We start from the raw sequence: 25,174 nt of genomic DNA on the forward strand, positions 1-25,174 counted from the left end.
GGTGAAGGAATCGACTCTATCCCACCAAAACACATCCGTTGCTCACAGAGGGGCATTTATTTTTTAAATTGAGAAACGTAGGAACATAGAAACAGGAGGAGGCCAATCAGCCCCGTGAGCCTGTTCCGCCATTCAATTAGATCATGGCTGATTTGTATCTTAACTCCATCTACCTGCCTTGGTTCCGTAACCCTTAATACCCTTACCTAACAAAAATCTATCAATCTCAGTTTTGAAATTTTCAATTGACCCCCAGCCTCAACAGCTTTTTGGGGGAGAGAGTTCCAGATTTCCACTACCCTTTGTGTGAAGAAGTGGTTCCTGACATCACCCCTGAATGGCCTAGCTCGAATTTTAAAGTTACGCTCCCTTGTTCCGGACTCCCTCCACCAGAGGAAAAATTTCTTTCTATCTACCCTATCAAATCCTTTTAATCATCTTAAACACCTCAATTAGATCACCCCTTAATCTTCTATACTCGAGGGAATACAAGCCTAGTCTATGCAACCTGTCCTCTTAATTTAACCCTTTTAATTCCGATAACATCCTGGTGAATCTGCGCTGCACCCTCTCCAGGGCCAATATGTCCTTCCTGAGGTGCGGTGCCCAGATCTGATCACAGTATCTCCAGATGGGGTCTAATCAGAGCTTTATATAACTGTAATGTAACTTCCACCCTTGAACTGAAGGTCCATATCCTGTAATGTAGGACATTACAGAACAGGCACAAGGGGCTGAATGGCCTACTCCTGTTCCTATGTTCCAATGACACCAACAAGATTAGAAGGAGCAGGACAGAAAGCGAGGTGATTGGAGAAGTAGTGAAGCTTGAGTCATCCCCATGCTTGAGGTTTAAAAGCCTGTCGATTGTAGGCGAAAGATATGGACAGCAACCATGGAGAAGTCTACCTTTCAATCAGTCCTTCCCTCCCGTTCGAAGGAGAAAGTGGGGATAGAAATTTGGGAACAGCATATAATTTCTTAATAATATATAAATCACTTTTGAAAATGAAATGTCGCCAGTTGCTAATGTAAGGGCAAATTAATATAAAACTAAATTGGATTAATTGGATAGAGGAAGCTGGATAAACACATGAGGGAGAAAGGAATAAAAGGATATGCTGATAGGGTGAGATGAAGTAAGGTGGGAGGAGGCACATGTGGAGCATAAACACCAGAATAGACCAGCTGGGCCGACTGGTCTGTTTCTGTGCTGTAAATTCTATGTAAAATGATGAAACTTAAATAAAGGGTTGGATCTCCCAAAAAGCCGGCACAGGCACGATGGGCCGAATGGCCTCCTTCTGTACTGTATGATGATTCTATTTTTTAAAAAGATATAATTTCCTTTTCTTTTTCCTCAGCTTTGGACAAGCTCAGCACCCAACACCTCTACCACCCGACTCAGGTGGAGATTGTTCAGTCCAACGTAGTGTTTGACATCAGCAGCCTGATGCTGTATGGGACCCAGGCAGTGCCAGTACGCCTCAAGATCCTTCTCGACCGACTCTTCAGCGTGCTCAAGCAGGAGGAGGTGCTGCAGATCCTGCACGGCCTGGGCTGGACTCTCCGAGACTACGTCCGTGGTTACATCCTTCAGGTAGGAACTAGCATAAAGCATGGAAAAGAGGGTTGCATTCCAGGGTCCCTCCGAGCGCAAGGTGAGAATGGCTATGGTTGTTACAACACTTGGTCATCAGCCTCAATGCCCCAGATGTATTGTAGAATGAGAAGTGGCCCTTCCACAGTAAAGCAGTAAGTCCGTTGTATTGCCAGTCACAGCACATTCCATCCCAGCCAACTACTTGGGTTCGTTGCCTTGAGATTACACGTTGAGGCACATCCTTCCCAATTTCTTCAAAGAAAAGTAGCTTTAAAACTTTATGTAACTCGTTTACAGTATTGCAGGGATGTGGGCTGAAAGATCTGTGACCGTTTTAGAGTACTCTGCCGTAACTTTGGTGGGAGTGAGCCAGAACGGCTACAGGGTGGGCTGGGACTCACATACTCCGGATCTCAACCCAGAATTCGAAATGGCCTCCGCCCACCCCATGGAAAGCAATGGCCATAAGTGGACAGTGGGGTCAGCAGAGACTCCCCATGTTGAGGGTTCCTGCATTCTGGGTCTTCAGTGGGACCCAATACGGTTGATGCAGGACCACCTGGTGACACCGAGCAACTGAGGGGACAATGTGGAGATCACCTGGGGGTCTAAGCCGGGATCAAGGTTGGACACCCAAAGGGCAATCGAATCTTTCTATTGAAACTGCCTTAGATGTGCCCCTATTGGCATGGACGCCCACCAATGCCAGGCAAGTGAAAGGACCCCGCAAACTTTGGCAGGGTCAGCACTGAAGTCCAGGCCGGGGCATCACGGCAATTACACTGAAATGGTTATTCTCCAGACGTTTGGGGCCATAATTTCTAAATTCATGGCAGATTTCAATTTAACTAGCGGCTCTTTGAAGCTCCGGTGATCCATTCCCCTGCCCCTGTACAAGTAAACAAACCTTGTATGAAAATTTCAATACAGTTAATGTGCCAAAAATGCCGTTTTTAAAAGGTTTTCAGGAGAATTAAATGCTGCACAGTGATTAAAAATTAGTTTCACTCCTGCTGTGTTCTGTATAGCCATTCATTCATGATTCTGCTCATCAAATTATGAGGGGCCCAGATAGAGTAGACAGGAAGTACCTGTTTCCCCTAGTGGAGAGTTCAAGAACTAGAGGACATAGATTTAAGCTGATTGGCGGAAGGATTGGAGGGGACATGAGGAAAAACTTTTTTACCCAGAGGGTGGTGGGTGTATGGAATTTGCTGCCCGAATTGGTGGTAGAGGCAGGGACCCTCAACTCCTTTTTAAAAAGTAGCTGGACCTGCACCTAAAATGCTGTAAGCTGCAGGGCTACGGACCGGGTGCTGGAAGGTGGGATTAGAAAGGGCACCTGGTTGTTCTTCGAGCCGGCGCGGACACGATGGGCCAAATGGCCCCCTTCTGTGCTGTATCTTTTCTATGGTTCTTCTAAATGTGTCTCAGCTATGGTGAGTCTGCTTTGGCTGTGGGCAGGTCTTGCTGGTAAAAAATGAAATTCACCAGCACAGGCATACAACCTCTAATCGAGTTCAACTGTTAAGATTTACATTGTATGTGCACAGCAGTTGTGAAACTCTGTCCATTCCCAATAGTTTTAGCTTCAGTAGCTTTCCATATTTCTTTGATAACCAGCTCTCTGCATGAATTTTCTTTCTTCGAGATTAGTGATAGGCCGACTCTACATTTATATTCTGTCCTCTTTCCTCTTCTGTGTTCACTTTAATACTGGGTATAGGCAATAATAAAAACTTACCTGGTGAGTCATATCACTGAATGGAAGCCAGTCTTAATCCAGAATATAATTTGAGAGTGTACTAGTGTGGGTGGAGTGTCCTGCATTGTATCTCTGCAGTGTTCTTAAAGTCACAGAACAGTCAGGAATGTCTTGTTTGCAACCAGAAGATGCCTGAATGCAAACAAATGGGGCCAATGTGGAGTTTCCAAGATGGTGGGTACAAATAAAAGTCCACAGGAGATCTTTGCAATCACAATGAGTTTTAAAGTCATTGTCCTCATAACGCCAGTTTTCATATTGAGAGTATACTTCAGAAATCCTCCCCAATTCATTACAATAGTTGTGACAGATTTACATTTAGGCTATCATCTTTGACCATCATGGAAACGTAATAAGCTGCCTCTCACTCTCTTTCAGGAGGACAATGTAGACCTATACCCATACTGCATGGCCCATGCTACTCTGGGCCCTGTACATTAAGGGTTCATTTACACTACAACTGCAGTGTGAGTGCAATGTGTTCTTGCTTCATGTCGATAGTGCAAATATAGCCTCAATCCTGGGTCAGGGCCTTATTTTTTTAACTCTTCAAGAGTTGATGAAATAAGTTTGGATGAAGAACGGCCATTTGATACAATCCTTCCCGAGTACTAGCCTTAATGTCTATCCCATCACAGTGTCACCATTTTCTACCATTTTGTTGTATGTTTGAAGTGACTGTTGAGGTAATATCAGGCATAGAAAACTGATTTTCATTTCACACCTGTGAAGTGGTAGAGAGACCTCTCTATACTTTCTATGCCTTATTAATAAAAATTCAGTCTAAATTGTATTGTAATGTTTATTCTCCCGATTGAAAAATAAAAGCCAAAAGTTTAAGAATTCTCCAGGAGCAGCCATTGTGCTTGTACAGCGATTACATCCTGTATTTTATTAATGGGAGCTACCATTTTTATGGTGCACATATTCATCTGAAATTTCTCCCACTTCCCTCTTTGTAGAGGCATTTAAAATAAATGGGTTAATGCCTCTACTTATATAGCGGATAGAGGAATTTCAGATGAGTGCATTAAGCATTTGGACGTAGAATTGCACAGCGTAATTTCAGGAACCATTGTATTTTACCAAGTTTTGGAAATGCCATGAAAATGAGAGCCCTAAGGAGGCCAGCAGCATGTGGTGAGCTTTTAGCAACTAAAGATTTCAAAGTTAATTCACTTCTAAATAATGCAGGAGGGTAAGGCCTTAGCCTTGAACACTCCTTTAATGTAAACATTTAATAAAAAATCACTGCAATATTTCACTGACTAAATGTTTACCTGGATTGTATTCATTGGTGTATCATTTAAAAAGTAAATTCTCAGTTATCGGCAGCAAAATAAATTATGGTAATAAGGTGATAGCATCATGTGGCATTACACATCTTTCAGGAGACTGTGCATCAAGACCATGATTCACATTATCCAATGTCACTGGTACAAAAACACTGTCCAAATACAAGATCCATCCGCTGCACACAACTCTCTTCTCTTATACTCTTAAACCTGGTCAGTATCCTATACTATTACCCTTGGCCCTTTACCCTTTAGATTCTTAATCAATATCTACTGTATTTCACAGCAGGTAAAAGTGCTTAGTAAAAGTGGATCCATTCACCTGCCGTTATGGTTAATCACATCACTTTATCACTTCAGTATGATGGAACCAGGTATTCAATGTTCCTTATATAAACATCATACTAAATAACACACTGTCAGAAATCTGTTGTTTTCTACATGTTTCTCTCCCAACTATTCATTATTCTCAATATAAATCACATGCAGAGAATACATCATGCATCACGCTATCCGGTGTTCATTATTCACTACTATCATGCTCTCGGGTGTTCATTCTTCACTAGTCTCACACTCTCGGGTGTTCATTCTTCACTAGTCTCACACTCTCGGGTGTTCGTTCTTCACTAGTCTCACGCTCTTGGGTGTTCATTATTCACTAGTCTCACGCTATCCGGTGTTCATTATTCACTACTATCATGCTCTCAGGTGTTCATTATTCACTAGTCTCACACCCTCGGGTGTTCATTATTCACTAGTCTCACGCTCTCGGGTGTTCATTCTTCACTAGTCTCACGCTCTCGGGTGTTCATTCTTCACTAGTCTCACGCTCTCGGGTGTTCATTCTTCACTAGTCTCACGCTCTCGGGTGTTCATTATTCATTAGTCTCACGCTCTCGGGTGTTCATTATTCACTAGTCTCACGCTCTCGGGTGTTCATTATTCACTCGTATCACCATCTCGGGTGTTCATTATTCACTGGTATCACCATCTCGGATGTTCATTATTCACTAGTCTCACACCCTCGGGTGTTCATTATTCACTAGTCTCATGCTCTCGGGTGTTCATTCTTCACTAGTCTCACGCTCTCGGGTGTTCGTTCTTCACTAGTCTCACGCTCTCGGGTGTTCGTTCTTCACTAGTCTCACGCTCTTGGGTGTTCATTATTCACTAGTCTCACGCTATCCGGTGTTCATTATTCACTACTATCATGCTCTCGGGTGTTCATTCTTCACTAGTCTCACGCTCTCGGGTGTTCATTCTTCACTAGTCTCACGCTCTCGGGTGTTCATTATTCATTAGTCTCACGCTCTCGGCTGTTCATTATTCACTAGTATCACACTCTCAGGCGTTCATTATTCACTAGTATCACAATCTCGGGTGTTCATTATTCACTAGTATCACACTCTCAGGTGTTCATTATTCACTAGTATCACACTCTCAGGCGTTCATTATTCACTAGTATCACAATCATGGGTGTTCATTATTCACTAGTATCACACTCTCAGGCGTTCATTATTCACTAGTATCACACTCTCGGGTGTTCATTATTCATTAGTATCACACTCTCAGGCGTTCATTATTCACTAGTATCACACTCTCAGGCGTTCATTATTCACTAGTATCACAATCTTGGGTGTTCATTATTCACTAGTAAATTCACTCTCATTGTAACCCATTATTCTCTATCTAACTTGCTTACACATCATTTCCTGTGTACCTGCTCCGACCTTAGCCATATCATTCTCTGTATAATATGGATAATCTTTGATAGTTCCCTGCAGCACAGTGAAATAAATCTAGAATCAGTGTTGTTCAAATCATCCGGTGTGATCTCAGGAGCCATTTCTCTCTCTCTATCTACCATAAAGTTTCCATAGGTTTAAAAAACGGAAACTGAAATTGATACCAATGCCAGTAATGTTGGATTTGGACATAATAACACATTTTGTACAGCCATTATTCTTTATCCCTATGGTTGGGTTTGAGTCCCAGGGCAATTAATATAAGTTACCTCAAGGGTAAAGTTAAGTATGATAAAAGGTAATGTTGATTTTGCTATTTGATACCTGTTAAACTCCCTGAGGGAGATGTCTTATCCCCCTTGGAACCACTGTGATTTGTATAACATGCTGAAATATCTACGGTCGTGTTATACATAGATATGTTTTATGAATTATTTTTTATGTGGAAAAGGGATTGAAGGTTGAAACCAGCCTTGTAATATGAGGGCTGTGATAACCAGTTTGCTCCATGCTTAGAAATATCCTTGTACTGGAGAGACACAGCTCTTCAATGGAGCAAACTGCAATGCTCTCCTTCACAGACAGTCATATTCCAGTGTGAGTGCTGGCCCAGTAACACAATTCTGAACAACACGTTGACTTTTCAAGAGTTGTTAAGAAAATAACAGAACATACCTAAACTCTGAAAGATCTCAGAAAGTATTATTTCTTTCCTCATGTACACAGTGATTGAATCTTGGTCTCTTGATAACTCAGTGAGTTCACCTAATGAGCAATGAGGAGCGAGTTCCTTAAACCAAGCTTGATCTTTGGTCTGTTCTGATTTCAATCAGTGCAGTGGTAGGAAAGAAGCAAGAAAGAAACAACAAACTTGCATTTATATAGGCCCTTTCACATCCTCAGGATGTCCCAAAGCACATTAGAGCCAATGAAGTACCTTTGAAATGTAATCACTGTTGTAATGTTGGGTAAAAGCACAGCAAGGTCCCACAAACAGCAATGAGATCAATAATTGGATAATATGTTTTAATGATGGTGGTTGAGAGATAAATGTTGGCCAGAACACTGGGAGAACTCCCTTGCTCTTCTTTGAATTGGGAGATCTTTCATGTCCACCTGAAAGACGGCACCTACAACAGTGCAGTACTCCCTCAGTACTGCAATGAAGTGCCAAGTCTCTGGAGTGGGGCTTGAACCTACAACCTTTTTGAGTCAGAGGCAAGACTGCTACCCACTGAGCCACAGCTGCCAAGTGAACAGGAATTATCCTCTGGTCCCCAAGTTAAGAAGGAGAAAATCAGCCCCCTCTCTTTCTAATTCACTCATTCACGTAGTATGATTCTCTGTGTCACCTGCTCCCAACTGTATATTCTCCTGCGGTCAAATAACCTCCCATCATTTGCTGTCAAGAGTTATCGATGAACGAGGCACAAGAGGATGTCTAACACTGGTGAAACCATGTACATGGTGCAAGGAGCCAATGCTTTCCAGAGAGGAGGAAAGGGGCAGGAAGAGAGAGAAACAAAGTAATGTTCTATAATTATTAAATAAAAAGCCACAGAAAGCTAAACTTTGATCTCAATCTTACCTATACTACACATTAGAAGGTAATGAATACAGAATGTGTCTTTCTTAAAATTTATATTTTAAAGCGAAAAGCAAATGCCTTAGATACCACTATAGTGGCAAGAACTGAAGATTCAGGAAGCTCAGTTCCAGTTCACAGAGTTGGTAATGGCCTCATATATAAACATAATACTTAATTCTAGCAATTTAACAAAGAGGCCACTTTACCTGTCTGAACTTTCCTTTAATCTACTCAAACTTTCAATTTATTGACTACCAGTTATTTTTTAATTGGACTAATCTTGTGCCTCTAGGTGAGGATGTCCAAGTTGCAGAATGGAAAATATTTCCACATCTGGTTAACCACTGTCGGCATCAAAACTCCAGGTTAGATCTTGCAGGTTAAATGCGAATAAAGCTGCTGTATCTAAATTCCCACCCTCAAATGACATTAGTGTGACATTTCTGTTTCCCACACCAACCAGCTCTTTAAGTGTGATTACACTTTTAATGCTAAATTGTGGTCACTAGGAACTGTTTTGAAAATGTCCAGACTTTGTGTAGGACTTCTTCAACTGGAAGAACGAGGCAACTTTCATCCCTTCAATCTGGGCTGGATTGAATCCCAAGGTACAGAGGGGGAAGGACAGTATGCCTCATGTGCCTCTGGATATTAGTTGTATGTGAAACATTCTTCTCGTGCAAACATGGCTCGGGATTTCAGTCGCACAGGATTTTACTTACAAGGAAAGACTCTGGGGGAGAAATTCAAGTCAGTGGAGAGGAGGATTGGCTGAGTGTACAATAGGCGCTCGATTCGCTCCTGCCCGTTTTGCACTCACGCTGAAGTTGAATTTCACCGTCTTTATATGTGAAATCAAACTTAAAACTCAGTTAAGAAGCACACAATGTTCCCAACTTCGTTTAAAGAGTTGCTCAAGACTCTGTTAAGAGATTACACACCCAGCGAATAATCAGAATATTTCTCAGTTAACAATGAGTTGCAGCCACTCTTTTTTTATTTGGGCCTAAGACCATTAACACGCCCAAAAGGGTGACTGCTTCAATGGCTCGGTAGGTACATAAGATCATAAGAAATAGGAGCAGGAGTAGGCCATCCGGCCCCTCGAGCCTCCTCCGCCATTCAACAAGATCATGGCTGATCTTCTACCTCAACGCCATTTTCCCGTGCTATCCCCATATCCCTTGATGCCTTTAATATCTAGAAATCTATCGATCTCTGTTTTGAATGTACTCAATGACTGAGCCTCCACGGCCCTCTGGAGTAGAGAATTCCAAAGATTCACCACCCTCTGAGTGAAGAAATTTCTCCTCATCTCAGTCCTAAATGGCCTACCCATTATTCTGAAAATGTGACCCCTGGTTCTAGACTCCCCAGCCAGGGGAAACATCCTCCCTGCATCTACTCTGTTGAGCTCTGTAAGAATTTTGTATGTTTCAATGAGATCACTTCTCATTCTTCTAAACTCTAGAGAGTACAGACCTAGTCTACTCAATCTTTCCTCATACGACAATCCCGCCATCCCAGGAATCAGTCTGGTGAACCTTCGTTGCACTCCTTCTATGTCAAGTAAATCCTTTCTTAGGTAAGGAGACCAAAATTGTACACAATACTCCAGGTGCGGTCTCACCAAGGCCCTGTAACTGCAGTAAGACATCTTTACTCCTATACTCAAATCCTCTTGTAATAAAGGCCAACATACCATTTGCCTTCCTAATTGCTTGCTGAACCTGCATGTTTGCTTTCAGTGACTCATGTACAAGGACACCCATGTCCCTTTGAACATCAACATTTCCCAATCTCTTACCATTTAAAAAATACTCTGCATTTCTGTTTTTCCTACCAAAGTGGATAACTTCACATTTTTCCACATTATATTCCATCTGCCAAGTTCTTGCCCACTCATTTAGCCTGTCTATATCCCCTTGTAGCCTATTTGCATCCTCCTCACAACTCACATTCCCACCTAGTTTTGTGTTATCAGCAAACTTGGAACTATTACATTTGGTCACCTCATCCAAATCATTGATATAGATTGTGAATAGCTGGGGCCCAAGCACTGATCCCTGAGGTATCCCACTATTCACAGTCTGCCAACCTGAAAAAGACCCTTTTATTCCTACTCTCTGTTTTCTGTCCGTTAACCAATTCTCAATCCATGCCAGTATATTGCCCCCAATTCCATGTGTTCTAACTTTGTTCACCAACTTCCTGTGTGGGACCTTATCGAAAGCCTTCTGAAAATCCAAATACACCACATCCACTGGCTCCCCCTCATCTATTCTACTAGTTACATCCTCAAAGAACTCTAATAGGTTTGTCAAAAATGATTTCCCTTTCATAAATCCATGTTGACTCTGCCAAATCCTATTATTATTTTCTGAGTGTCCTGTTATCACATCCTTTATAATAGATTCTAGCATTTTCCCTACTACTGATGTCAGGCTAACAGGTCTGTAGTTCCCTGTTTTCTCTCTCCCTCCTTTCTTAAATAATGGGGTTACATTTGCTACCCTCCAATCTGCAGGAACTGTTCCAGAATCTATAGAATTTTGGAAGATGACAACCAATGCATCCACTACCTCTATAGCCACCTCTTTCAAAACCCTGGGATGTAGACCACCAGGTCCTTGGGATTTATTGACCTTCAGTCCCATTAATTTCTCTAGTACTATTCTTTTACTAATACTAATTTCTTTCAGTTCCTCATTCTCGCCAGACCCTTAGTTCTCTAGTATTTCTGGGAGGTTTTTTGTGTCTTCTTCCGTGAAGACAGACACAAAGTATTTGTTTAATTTCTCTGCCGTTTCCTTATTCCCCATTATAAATTCTCCCGTCTCTGTCTGTAAGGGACCCACATTTGCCTTCGCCAGACTTTTCCTTTTTACATACCTATAGAAGCTATTACAGTCTGTTTTTATGTTTCTCGCTAGTTTACTCTCATATTCTAGTTTTCATTTCTTTATCAATTTCTTGGTCCTCCTTTGCTGAATTCTAAAATGCTCCCAATCCTCAGGCTTCCTGCTTTTGCTGGCAAATTTATATTCTTCTTTCTTTGATTTAAAACTATCTTTAATTTCTCTTGTTAGCCACGGTTGGACCATTTTTCCTGTTGGGTTTTTGTGCCTTAAAGGAATATGTATTTGTTGCAAATTAGGTATTAATTCTTTAAATGCTAGCCATTGCCTGTCTACCGTCACACCTTTTAATGTGGTTCCCCAATCAACCACAGCTAACTTGCGCCTCATACCTTTGTAGTTTCCTTTGTTTAGATTTAAGACCCTAAACGCAGTACAGACCAGGTGAGCAGAGGGGTTGTCCCTGATTTGTACCAGGACAATGGTAGAGCATTGAAATTAACCTAAGGCTAGGGATTGGATAAAACCACTCTTGATCAATATCCAGTTGAAAAGTGCACACATGAGGTCATGGACTGAGGCTGTGGTGGCCTCTCTCCTCCACAGTCGAATAGAATGCTAGTACTCACTGTCTAAACTTGCAGTACAATCGTCGGTGGGTGAGGAAATGGAGACCAGCCAATGTCTGTGGATCTGCAACTTAGTTTGAGTCACTGTCTGCAGGAGAGGAGAAGGAAAACTGAGCAATGAGAATAAACCAGCACCATGTGCCTGGTGAGCGAGAAGTGATTAGTGTTTGACCCTTGTCAATGAGCTAGTTTCGGTCTTCTGTAATCAGCAGTAACTCTTGAATGTTGGTGCTTCTGAGATTAAGTATAGGGTGTTGCTAGTTCTTTTTATAAATAATTTTAACTGCCTTGTTTACCCTGTTCTTATTTGCAGCAACAAAACTGAGGACATTCTTGTCTGACCTATCATGCTGCAGCTGCAAAAGAGTTTAATCCCGAGTATGTTAATTGAAAATGAAGGGCCTAATCCAGTCTTCAAATGTTAGTTGCCAGTTAACTAGATAAACACATGAAGATGTATTGATTTCCCCAATTAAGAGCAATCTAGGCAGACTGACTAAATTTTACAATGTACAATCTTTCTTGGCAGCAATAAGTATTACAAGACAAGTCTTCATGACGCCCTGCTTTCATGGCCAATCAGGGTGCAAATGGGTAAGAGAAAAAGATCTTTCCTTCAGCAGGATAGCTTTTGCATGCAGCGAGCAAAATCACCGTCGTCCACCTTAGTGACACAATTGCTCAAGAGAAGAATTTCTCTCTTTAAAGAATGAAAAAAATCAAACAAATCCACGCAACAAAATTCAGAGATCATTTCAATGGAATGAAAATCAGAGGGATTTCGAAAACCGGCGGGAAATCCACTCCCATCAGATTACAACCCATGGGGTGAATATGAAAATTTACCCCATTGAACCCTCTCCAACTCCCCACCCTGTCTGCTCAGGTAGTCGTCCTCCAACATTCATGCTGGCACACTTCTCTCCCTCGAATCAAACTGACTCTCCTCTCCCTCCGAACTCCCTCATCCCACTCCACAAATAGACTATCTCTCAACAAACCTCCAGTGGTGATGTTACAATCATTTCCCCCATCGGTGAACATTGTTTTGTATCAAAGATAATAAGGTCTGTGGTAACCAAGAGTAATAATGGGAGTTATTCTGAGGACAGGAACAGACTCAAAACTGGGGGGAAGACCCCGGAGAGTTCAAAGTATTAGAAAAAAGAAAATGAACAGGTATTCTGGAGTGATTTCAAGGCAGTTATCCAATCTCTGGGTTCAGATGAGAGAGTTTGTAACCTCTTGATCAGGTTATTGTTCTATAATCATTCTCAGCTATCTATTATTGTCAATGACCTTGTATGTCTCTCACATCCGCCGTGAATATGTTCTGTATATTTCTTATATGTTTTCTGACATTCTGCCCAGATCCTCTGAAGTACAGCACAGCACAGCACTCAAAAATACAACAAGATTAGGATTTGACAGCTTATTTAGGGAATGCCGTTAATAAAGTGGTTTTCTGCACTATAATCTGTTTGATTAATACATAACAGTAACATGTCACAGGAAATAACTGTTTAAGATCTGTGATTAAAACCATGCTCGTGTCATACAGTTGGACGAATGCAATTCATTATCCAGTCAATTCCTTTTTCATTTCAAAATATTTGATATATATTTTAATCAATTGAAGCTGCATTTCCCATTTATTACCATTATTGTAGGAATCAATACTGCTCAGCAAAAATGAACTATTTCCAGAACATTTTTTGCAATACAACTCCATTGCTGTAAAGAATATTTATATTCCAGGGCAGCTTCTGGCACTGAGTACAGAGACACCACTGTGACTTCTCAGCTGTACACAGAGAGGCATAGAATCATACAGCACAGAAGGAGGCCATTCGGCCCTTCGAGCCAGTGCTGGCTTTTTCAAGTAGCTATCCAATTAGTCCCACTCCCCTACTTTTTCCCCATAGCCCTGCAAATTTTTCCTTTTCAAGTCTTTATCCAATTCCCTTTTGAAAGTTACTGTTGAATCTGCTTCCACCACCTTTTCAGGTAGTGAATTCCAGATCATAACAACTCGCTGCGTAAAAAAATTTCCCCTCATCTCCCCTCTGGTTCTTTTACCAATTACCTTAAATCTGTGTCCTCAGGTTACCGACCCTTCTGCCAGTGGAAACAGTTTCTCCTTATTTACTCTATCAAAATCCTTCATCATTTTGAACACCTCTATTAAATCCCCCCTTAATATCTCTGCTCTAAGACGGACTATCCCAGATTCTCCAGTCTCTCCACATATCTGAAGTCTTTCATCCCTGGTACCGTTCTAAGACGCACAAAGCAGAGAAGAAAGATTACAGGGTGACTTATCCTCCCTATTGCTGATTCAAGAATAGCATTGTGAAACTTTTACAAGCAGCAGAGAGGGGGAAACCTTCGCCCCATCAGCAGGGGTGGGATTTGAGCCCATGTATGGGAAATGACTCAACAAGACCCACTTAACAGTGATCTTAGCAAATTCACCAAAGTTTATGTACCATTTCAGTGCCAGGTTTCTCAGATTACCAATGCAAAGTGCTCCCTGTGCCTTATTTTGGTTGTTTCCTTGTGCTTCTCTGACACCTTGTAAAAAGCTACTTAGAGCACTAAGGATTCCTGGACTGGGCAGCCCCCTGAAAATGATGAGCAAAGCACTCCTGCTCTGTTGCCGTGGCAATGGTCACCAAGTGCCCATTCAAAATGGAAATTCAAGCCCTATGAATCAATCAGACCCCGATTGCCATTCTGAGACTGAGCGGGGATGGACGAGCGAGCGGGGACGAGCACGCAGGTGTAAGCGGGGACAAGTAGGGACGAACGAGTGGGGACAAGCGAGGGGGGATGGACGAGCAGGGATGATCGAAGATGAGCGACAGGGAGTGAACGAGGAGGGACGGACGAGTGGGGGACGGACGAGGGGGAATGGGCAAGGGGGGTCGAATGAGCTGGGATGACGGGACGAGCCACTGGGGACGGACGAGCGGGGACGGGCAAGCAGGGGGACAGGCGAGAGGAGGATGAGCGAGAGGGGATGGATACGGGGGGACGGGCGAGGGGGAATGGATGAGAGGGGAGTGAGTGTGGGCGATGTCGTGAAAGACTCTACAGAAATGCAAGTTCATTCTTTCATTCTTTACCCCTCTGAGGGGAAACCCGCCACCCGAACACAGCGCTGTTGATCAATGTAACAGCTGTGGGCATCATAGGAATAAAGGAGGTTAAAACAAACTTTGGTTTTGTAAAATGGTGTAAATGTAGGTGACTGTAATGATTTGATAGCGTAAGGAATATTTCTGGTCCTTATTTGTCATTTGGAGAAATTCCCAGTTTGGAGACTTGAACCTCAAGGGATTTCAGGGTGTAATAAGATCCCAAAAAAATCTTCCCCAGATTTGGGATTGTAGACACTCACTGGGTCTGTTGCCTCTTACATACTGGCTGGGGGTCCAGGATTGAACAATCTGGGAACTGACTGGATCACTGGTATTTTGCACCATGTGCTCTCATTTGTCTCTACTACTACAACAACTTGCATTTATATAACACCTTTAATGTAGTAAAACGTCCCAGGGTGCTTCACAGGAGCGATTATCAAACAAAATTCGACACCGAGCCACATAAGGAGGTATTAGGACAGGTGACCAATAGCTTGGTCTAAGAGGTAGGCTTTAAGGGGCGTCTTAAAGGAGGAGAGAGAGGTGGAGAGGTTTAGGGAGGGAATTCCAGAGCTTAGGGCCTAGGCAGCTGAAGGCATGGCCACCAATGGTGGAATGATGAAAATCGGAGATGCGCAAGAGGCAAGAATTGGAGGAGTGCAGAGATCTCAGAGGGTTGTATGGCTGGAGGAGGTTACAGAAATAGGGGGGAGCGAGGGCCATGGAGGGATTTGAAAACAAGGACGAGAATTTTAAAAAGAAGGCATTGCCAGACCGGGAGCCAATGTAGGTCAGCGAGCACAGGGGTGATGGGATTTTACAATCTGCCTGTGCACCAATGAGCTATCTAAAATTTGAGTGGCTAAAAGATTTTTTTATACATTGAAAGTAGCTCTAATCAATGTTGAAAATAAATCAAAGGTTAAAACTTTTAAATATTCTTTTATAAAAAGGTCACAGGATATAGAGAAATGTTTGTAATTAGGAAAATGAGATGCCATGAGCTTCTTGCGGATGGGCGATGTTTGCTTCTGATGTTGGTGGTGGTGATCGCAATGGAACAGACCTTGTTTTTTGTTTAATTTGGGGTACACAACAATAGCTCCTGGTTATTGCAGCACAGGTATCAACATAGAAAGGCTTTCATGATCGAAAAATTGACCCATGATAATCATAGAATGGTTACAGCACAGAAGGAGGCCATTCGGCCCATTGTGCCTGTGCCAGCTCTTTGTAAGAGCAATCCAGTTGGTCCCATTCCCCCACTCTCTCCCCGTAGCCCTGCAAATATTTTCCTTTCAAGTATTTATCCAATTCATTTTTGAAAGCCGTGATTGAATCTGCTTCCACCACCCATTGTGTACCCATTGTGTATTCAGTATACTGGGATGTAATGTTTTCCGTGGCTAACCTGTCCGAACACCAACGACGCCTTTGATTGCTGTGACCACCTATGCGTTTTGAGAACCCTTCACTCACCTGACGAAGGAGGTAAGCTCCGAAAGCTTGTGATTTAAAATAAAACTGTTGGACTATAACCTGGTGTTGTGCAAGTCCTTACATTTGTCCACCCCAGTCCATCACCGGCATCTCCACATCACCACCTTTTCAGGCAGCGCATTGCAGATCATAACAACTCACTGCGTAAAAATGTTTTTCCTCATGTCGTCTTTGGTTCTTTTGCCAATATGTGTCTTCTGGTTCTCGACCCTTCCACCAATCGGAACAGTTTTTCTTTATTTACTTTATCTAAACACTTCATGATTTCATGAGATCAAATCTCTACTCAACCGTTTCTGCTCTAAGGAAAACTACCCAGCTTCTCCAGTCTATCCACGTAACTGAAGTCCCTCATCCCTGGAACCATTCTAGTAAATATTCTCTGCACCGTCTCTAAGGCCTTCACATCCTTCCTAAAGTGCGGTGCCCAGAATTGGACACAATACTCCAGCTGTGGCCGAACCAGTGGTTTATAAAGGTTCATCATGACTTCCTTGCTTTTGAACTCTATGCCTCTGTTTATAAAGCCCAGGATCCCGTATGCTTTTTTAACCACTTTCTCAACCTGTCCTGCCACCTTCAAAGATTTGTGCACATATACCCCCAGGTCTCTCTGTTCCTGCACCCCCTTTAGAATTGTACCATTTAGTTTATATTGCCTCTCTTTGTTCTTCCTGCCAAAACGTATCACTCAGCACTTCTCTGCCATGTGCCCATCCATTCCACCAGCCTGCTATATCCTCTTTATCCTCTTGAAGTCGATTACTATCCTCCTCACTGTTCACTACACTTCCAAGTTTTGTGTCATCTGCAAATTTTGAAATTGTGCCCTGTACACCCAAGTCCGAGTCATTAATATATATCAAGAAAAGCAGTGGTCCCAGCATCGACTCCTGGAGAACACCACTGTACACCTCCCTCCAGTCCGAAAAACAACCGTTCACCACTACTCTCTGTTTCCTGTCACTTAGCCAATTTCATATCCACTGCCCCTTTTATTTCATGGGCTTCAATTTTGATGACAAGACTATTATGCGGCACTTTATCAAACACCTTTTGGAAGTCCATATACACCACATCAAACTGCATTGCCCTCATCAACCCTCTCTGTTACCTCATCAAAAAACTCAATCAAGTTAGTTAAACACAATTTGCCTTTAACAAATCCGTGCTGGCTTTCCTTAATTAATCCACACTTGTCCAAGTGATTATTAATTCTGTCCTGGATTATCGTTTCTAAAAGTTTCCCCACCACCGAGGTTAAACGACTGGCCTATAGTTGCTGGGTTAATCATTACACCCTTTTTTGAAAAAGAGTGTAACATTTGCAATTCTCTGGCACCACCCCTGTATCTAAGGATGTTTGGAAGATTATGGCCGGTACCTCCACAATTTCCACCCTTACTTCCCTCAGCAACCTAGGATGCATCCCATCTGGACAGGGTGACTTATCTACTTTAAGTACAGCTAGCCTTTCTAGTACTGCCTCTTTATCAATTTTTAGCCCATCCAGTATCTCAACTACCACTTCCTTTACTGAGACTTTGGCAGCATCTTCTTCCTTGGTAAAGACAGATGCAAAGTACTCATTTAATACCTCAGTCATGCCCTCTGCCTCCATGAGTAGATCTTTTTAGCCCCTAATCGGCCCCAACCCTCCTCCTACTTCCCATTTACTATTTACATGCCTATAGAAGACATTTGGATTCCCTTTAATGTTGGCCACCAGTCTATTCTCATACTCTCTCTTTGCCCCTCTTATTTCCTTTTTCACTTCCCATCTGAACTTTCAATATTCAGCCTGGTTTTCACTTGTATTATCAACCTGACATCATGACCAAAGACACTAGAACTGAGGTTATAACTATCAGGAAAGACTAAATAGACTGGGGCTCTTTCCTTTAGAAAAGAGAAGGCTGAGGGGTGACCTGATAGAGGTCTTTAAAATGATGGAGGGGTTTGATAGGTTAGACGTAGAGAAAATGTTTCCATTATGGGGAGTACAAAACTAGGGGCCATAAATATCAAATAGTCACTATTAAATCCAATAAGGAATTCAGGAGAAACTTCTTTACCCAGAGAGTGGTAAGAATGTGGAACTCTCTATCACAAGGAGTAGTTGAATAGCACAGATACATTTAAGGGGAAGCTGGATAAACACGAGGGAGAAAGGAATAGAAGGATATTTTGATAGGGTGAGATGAAGAGGGGTGGGAGGAGGCTTGTTTGGAGCATGACCATTTGGGCCGAATGGCCTGTTTCTGTGCTGTAAATTCAATGTAACCTGCTGGAATTAGTGACAAAGCCGAAATAATTGCCAGTGACGGGTGCATCAAGCCATGGTTTACAGTAAAACTAACACATACTGCTTCTAGGAAGGAATCCTTCCCCACTACATGTCAAAGGAAATAAAGAGAACTGTAACCAAAGACTGATGTTTTATTGAAGATTCTGAATTATGGATGGCTGTTAACTCCAACCAGCTAGACATTGAGTATAATGTTTGTTCATTCATTCCTGAAAATCTAACAATTGACATCTAAAGTTAATGATCTGCATTTCCAAGAATAGACTTGCAGTACCGTGAGTTTTTTTGTTAGTCAGAGATGAGCTATTTTAATTCAGGTGCCTATTTTTAAATTCTGATATCTCCCTAGTGTACTTTACGCCACAGATCGTATTTTTAAAATGTTGCAAATATTCTTATCTTCCAGAAACTTTAGTATGAAGTAGATTTCTTTTTGTTTCATCAGCCTCCTATGTGTGAAATGCTTTTGGTTACAACACTAGAATTTGACTTAAGTTGTATTTTTGTTTCAAGCTTATTAATTGACTTTTTGAAGCAGCAGTTGTTTGTATTCCTACGAAATAGAAACATAGAAACGGAGAAAATAGGAGCAAGAGTAGGCCATTTGGCCCTTCGGGCCTGCTCCGCCATTCAAAATGATCATGCACATGTGCGTATGTGCATGTATATGTGTGTGCCTGTGCATGTTCATGTGTGCCTGTGTGTCCCTGTGTTTGTGGCGCGTGTGTCATTCCCTGAATGAAAAAGGGGGAGAGATCATTTGAGGAAGGATGTCCTTGCCATGGAGGGAGTGCAACGAAGGTTTACCAGACTGATTCCTGGGATGGCAGGACTGACGTATGAAGAGAGATTGGGTCGACTAGAACCGAGATGAGGAGAAACTCAAGTCCCTGTTCCCACTTTTTCCCCATATCCCTTGATCCCTTTAGCATTAAGAAATATATCTATCTCCTTCTTGAATATATCTAATGACTTGGCCTCCACTGCCTTCTGTGGTAGAGAATTCCACAGGTTCACCACCCTCTGAGTGAAGAAATTTCTCCTCATCTCGGTTCTAGTCGACCCAATCTCTCTTCATACGTCAGTCCTGCCATCCCAGGAATCAGTCTGGTAAACCTTCGTTGCACTCCCTCCATGGCAAGGTCATCCTTCCTCAAATGATCTCTCCCCCTTTTTCATTCAGGGAATGACACACGCGCCACGAACACAGGGACACACAGGCACACGTGAACACACACAGGCACACACATATACATGCACATACACGCATGTGCACGGGCACAGGCACGCACACACAAACATAGGCACACACACTTATACACACACAAAGACACACCCACACAGGCGCGTACGCACACACATACACTTACACACAGGCACACGCCCATGTCTATTGACCAAAATTATCACTGATCAAAGCAACTAAACAAACAGTATTTTGATATAATTCCGAGAATCGTGCTGCTCAACAGGAATTCTCTCCTTCATCTTTTGCCCATATACTGTGCAGTGGAGTGCAGGTGACTGTGACCTTTTATTTTGGAGGGAATGGTACAGCCCTTTTGCAAAATTCAGTTGACTTCCATCTGTGCTTAAAGTAACTTTGCACTGAAACAAAATACAATTATTTTAATGTAAAATTAGTATGTACAATAAGGAATGTAATCCTCTGGATAAAACTTGGAGGAATAATCTGCTAACCCATTCTAACAGAATTGAACAGTCTGCACAAAGGGACTCTTAAAAACATTTTCATTTTCCTACATTACAACAGTGACTCCACTTCAAAAGTACTTAATTGGCTGTAAAGTGCTTTGGGACGTCCTGAGGTCGTGAAAGGCGCTATATAAATGCAAGTTCTTTCTTTCTAGTAGTTAAGGTATTTTCACCCTTCTTGTGGAGTTCTGCGATGACACTGCCTTGCTCGGTGATGCTTGATTTCTATACCCATCTCCCCTGCTCTCGCCCGCACTTAATTTGTAGCGGAACATTGCATTTTGGTGACAGGCAGTTGTTTTTGCTTGAATAACCCTAGATTTGAATTCTACAGTTTTTGGCATGCATGTAATGCTTAGCAGTAGGTACAGCTGTTAACTATTCACTTATAAATAATCTTTTTTTCCCTCTCAACCTGTCTCCCAGGTAGTGTACCTGTCACCATTAATAACTCACCCTGAGCTCCCCAGAGATTCAGCTCGTCGGTTGTCATTCTGTGCGAAGCTCTCTCGGCTCTGCTATTGATGGCTCATCTACGAACTCCTCCAGTAACTGACTCACCCTGCCAGCTGGATCTTTTGAACTTGCTGGCTTTCATGAACTGTAATTGCTTTGTATCAGAACTCCACTGTCCTGCTACTAATGCGGCTAATATAGCTTGTACGCGGTTTGGCACACGGTGAGGTAGGTTACATTTCAGCCACTGAATGGTTATTAGCACAATGGGTTTGTGCCAAATTTCCGATGTTTGGTTGGGTACTCAAGCAGTTCAGCGTGAACTCTGAACTCATTCCAAATTTCCTTTCTCAGAAAATGTTTCAGAACATTTATAATACAGGTTTAGATGCGATGGAAGATGGTCACTGATGTCATCTGATTAAGGGCACAGTGTTGTCTTTAAGATTCGGCAACTTGTGTGTGTACCATTGGCAGAATTTTGTTGTGCACAATTTGGAACTGCTATAAAGGCAGGTCTCGACACTTAAGTGGCCTGTTTATAATATGTTTTTCTTGATGTAAATATTATTCCTCAGAAACAGTGCCAATCACATGGTTTCAGGAAACCCTTCACAACCAGTAACTAGCACTATTCCGTGGCGAGCACCGGCTTACTCGTGTGTTGGCTTTAAGTGGAACACAGATTTGGAGGGTTGTTGCACATCAGGTTCTAGACCAAAAAAGATGGATACTGCCCCTTTAAGATGAGCTACATTTACCTCATTTGACGGGCCTGGAGGTTGAAATTTCTCTTAACGATTAATGTCAGAGTTGCTTGTTTTTCTTTTAATTGATAACAAAATATATCCCTAGAAAGCACATGTCTGGAATCCAGAAATTCCTCTAATTTCATTTACCAGGCTATTAATTACAGAGGAAAAAAAGCTCACTTTTTTGTTAAAGAAGCATTTTGGGTCCTTAATAATGCTTTTTTATTAAGTGCTGCAGACTCTTTTTTTCACCGGTTTGATATAACCGTGGAAAGGCAACCCTGAAAACCTATCCTGATGTCATCTGGTTACTCCATGGACCATGCTGGATTGTGTCTTAAGGGCCATAAATATAAGATAGTCACTAATAAATCCAATAAGGAATTCGGGTGAAACTTTTTTACTCAGAGAGTGGTGAGAATGTGGAACTCACTACAACAAGGAGTAGTTGAGACGAATAGCATAGATGCATTTAAGGGGAAGCTAGATAAACACTCGAGAGAGAAAGGAATAGAAGGATATGCTGATGGGGTTAGATGAAGTAGGGTGGGAGGAAGCTCATGTGGAGCATAAACACCGGCATAGACCAGTTGGGCCGAATGGCCTGTTTCTGTGCTGTACATTCTATGTAATTTGCTCCCAGTGCAAGTTGGACTAAATCAGAGGAGTGTACAAATAACACACAGGTTTATTATTGCTTAATTCATGTAAGTCGTTTACATAGAATTTAACAGTGCAGAAGGAGGCCATTTGGCCCATCGTGCCAGTGCCAGAACATTTGTTTCTATTGTTTTCCTGTACTCTTGATGAAACAAAGTAAATTGGTGCAAACTGCAAGTGGCAAGAAATTTCATTACTAATACAAAGCTCACAAACTTACAGCCCATAATACTTTAATAAGCATAACTGCTTTTACATGGGCTCAGAAGAAACATCTATCGGGTACATTTAATGCACCTTTTTTGCCAGAATGAACTTTTATTAAATCCACACCAGTTTACACTGCACATAAGTTTACAGCTGCTCACAGAATACCAGACACTATATTACCAAACATCCTTAAGCTGAGAACTGAGACTGGGAATGTTTTTTTTTAAATACACAACATAAAGTTCAACAAAAATAAAACTGTAGAGAGATAGCAGAGTGATGCAGCCCCTGGAAACAGCAATGGAATGATGGGAAGCATATCCCCCACATCGCTGAGTTCCCACAATGGGGGGAAGGCTACCAATCTGAGGCCACGCACTAGATGGGGGGAGGGGAGTGAAGAATCAGGGGGTGACACCCAAGACTGTGTCCTGCTTCAAAGCAACTTTGTCCAGAGGTCCTGGGAGCGGGATTCTTTGGGGATAATGCATGGCATGGGGAGACCATTAGAAAGTAGAAAGGAACAAGGCTTGTGTGGAGCATAAACACCAACACAGAGCAGTTGGGCCAAATGGCCTGTATCCGTGCTGTAAAAATCTATGTAAAAATAAAGAGCTCGTCTCGGGGGCAAAAGAAATGAAAAATGGACAAAACAAATTTATTTGAAAACAAAGAGAGTAAAAGACAAACGACCTTTTTAGCATTTTGCCCGTACTTACACTACACCAGGAAGCTGGATGCCCGTGTGAAGGTTACATTGATTAAACCTGTGCATTGTCAGTCTCTGAAGCTCTGCTATTTTCATTTATACCCACACTGTCTCTCTTTTATACATTATTTGTAACTATATCACCCATAAAAAAAATCATACTTTTAGATTTGAGCATTTCAATAATTTCTATTCTTTTTAATGGCAGCTAACTGTGCTTTTAGTCACTTTTGGATATTAAAAGGTTAAAAGAAGCATTCTCTCTCCTCCCTTCCCTGTTGCCTTTAATTAGTAAACCAGACTAGAACAGTATAAGGAGTTAAAAGTGAGTGACAACCATTTTATTCATGACCGCATAAGGCATCTGAATAACGTTGCAAATATTTTTTTTGCTTTATTTTATTGCTTCTGAATTTCTGGGTTTTAAGGCTGTTTAGACGTACTTTTTCCATGTTGTCCAGTTCTGTAGCAAGACGTGTCACAGACTAACAAAAGAGATGTAAATTTCAATCACTTGGAGAAGATAGTGTTACTTTCCCTTCCAAAAAACCAAGTTAATCAGCTGCAAAGTGTGAAAAACATGAGAAAGTCTGATTTGTGCCAGTAAACAGGGCCCTTACAGCCCCTCATATGTTTCTAGCTATGGCTTAACAGGGAACAAAAGCTGAGAGCAATGGAGAACAGATGCCAATATTTCTTCACTGTCACTTGTCTGGCTAGCAGATGGAAATCATATCGAAGGGGTATGCTGGGAGGAAGGAGGCTATGGCAGCCAACATGTGGAATGTGGAGACTGAGTGACATTTTCGCTAATGTTCTGTCCTTGTAGAACATTCTGCTTCCTTTGCTCGAAGAGATGTACTTTTCCTGACTGGCGCGAGTTCCAAGCTCAGCTGCAGTGGCTGTTCCCCCGAGGGAACATCGTCAGCGATTGAGAGCTCGCAGGGCTGTACGATGGAGCTATTTATTGAAATACCTGACATCTGCATGCAATGCACCCAAACATCTTCACTGTTAGTTGGTAATTTGTAGGGCATTTCCAATCACTTCCCCACACACACACACACACACACACACAGTGTGGTACAGTGTGCACAGTTGCCTCATTTAATTGATGATTACCTCAAGAAAGTACCTGACATATTAAGGCCATGTCAGCTAGCATTACAGGTACTGGTTGGCTCGTGGGATTAGGCTCAAGGTTGGTGCAAATGTAAAGGAAAAGCCTAGGTGACTGTTGGAAAAATAAATGCTGCATTATATCCTAGAACAGCCATTCCCTATTTATTTCCATTTTGGCAGCTGTTTGCCCTTAGATTGATTGTGAGGATATTTTCTTTGGACTGGACAGTAATAGGATCGGAAAGAGCTGTTTTGAAAGAAGGTCATATGGTGAACAAATCTTCATCTTCTCGACACCAACTCTTTGTCACTGAATGGACTATTGAACGACAGTCATTTCATTCAAAAATATATATGTTTATTTTAAAGGTATGAATAAATGAGCCTGAACAAAGAAAGGATTTTGTTTTAGTCAAGACACTGGGGTGGTAGGCCGAAACCCGCCTTGCCGGACACCAAGGGTGAAAAGAGTAGAAGCAAAGATGAGGTAAATCATAGAATTACTTGGAATGTACAAGCACAGAAACAGGCCATTCGGCCCAACGGGTCTGTGCCGGTGTTAATGCTCCACACGAGCCTCCTCTCACCCTACTTCATCTCACCCTATCAGCACATCCTTCTATTCCTTTCTCCATCATGTGTTTTAAAAACAGAAAATGCTGGAAAAGCTCAGCAAGTGAGGTAGCATCTGTGGAGAGAGAAACAGAGTTAACGTTTCAGGTCGAAGAACTTTCGTCAGAAGATGTTAAAGAGTTAAAGTTTTTAAGCTAGTACAGAACCAGGGAAAGGAGGGGGAGGGGGAGGGAGGGGAGGGGGAGGGGGAGGGAGGGGAAGAAAGAACAAAAGGGAAGGTCTGTGATAGGGTAGAGGGCAAGAGTGATTAAATGACAAATGGGTTGATGGTGCAAGGCAAGGGGGGTGGTAATGGGACAAGTTAATGGCAATAGCAGAACCATTAGCAGCACTTGCTGTCCAAAAAAATGGGAGCAGTAGTTATGATCTGAAGTTATTGAAATCAATGTTTCCTCGTGTTTATTTAGCTTCCCCTTAAATGCATCTATGCTATTTGCATCAATCGCTCTGTGTGGTATTGAGTTCTACATTTTAACTAC

General features: G+C 42.1%; 1 protein-coding gene across 4 annotated transcripts in view; it reads left to right on the top strand.

Annotated features, from left to right (window-relative positions):
* The window catches only part of bnc2 (basonuclin zinc finger protein 2), a 539,145-nt gene that overhangs the window by 328,948 nt on the left and 185,023 nt on the right, over positions 1-25,174 (top strand). For all 4 annotated transcript variants that reach the window (XM_067983466.1, XM_067983467.1, XM_067983469.1 and 1 more), the window contains one exon: positions 1,365-1,600. In XM_067983466.1, coding sequence (XP_067839567.1) covers positions 1,365-1,600 — 236 coding nt within the window. The remainder of the gene's footprint in view (positions 1-1,364; positions 1,601-25,174) is intronic.

Source organism: Heptranchias perlo, chromosome 4 (genome assembly GCF_035084215.1).
Source record: "Heptranchias perlo isolate sHepPer1 chromosome 4, sHepPer1.hap1, whole genome shotgun sequence".
Taxonomy (NCBI): Eukaryota; Metazoa; Chordata; class Chondrichthyes; order Hexanchiformes; family Hexanchidae; genus Heptranchias; species Heptranchias perlo.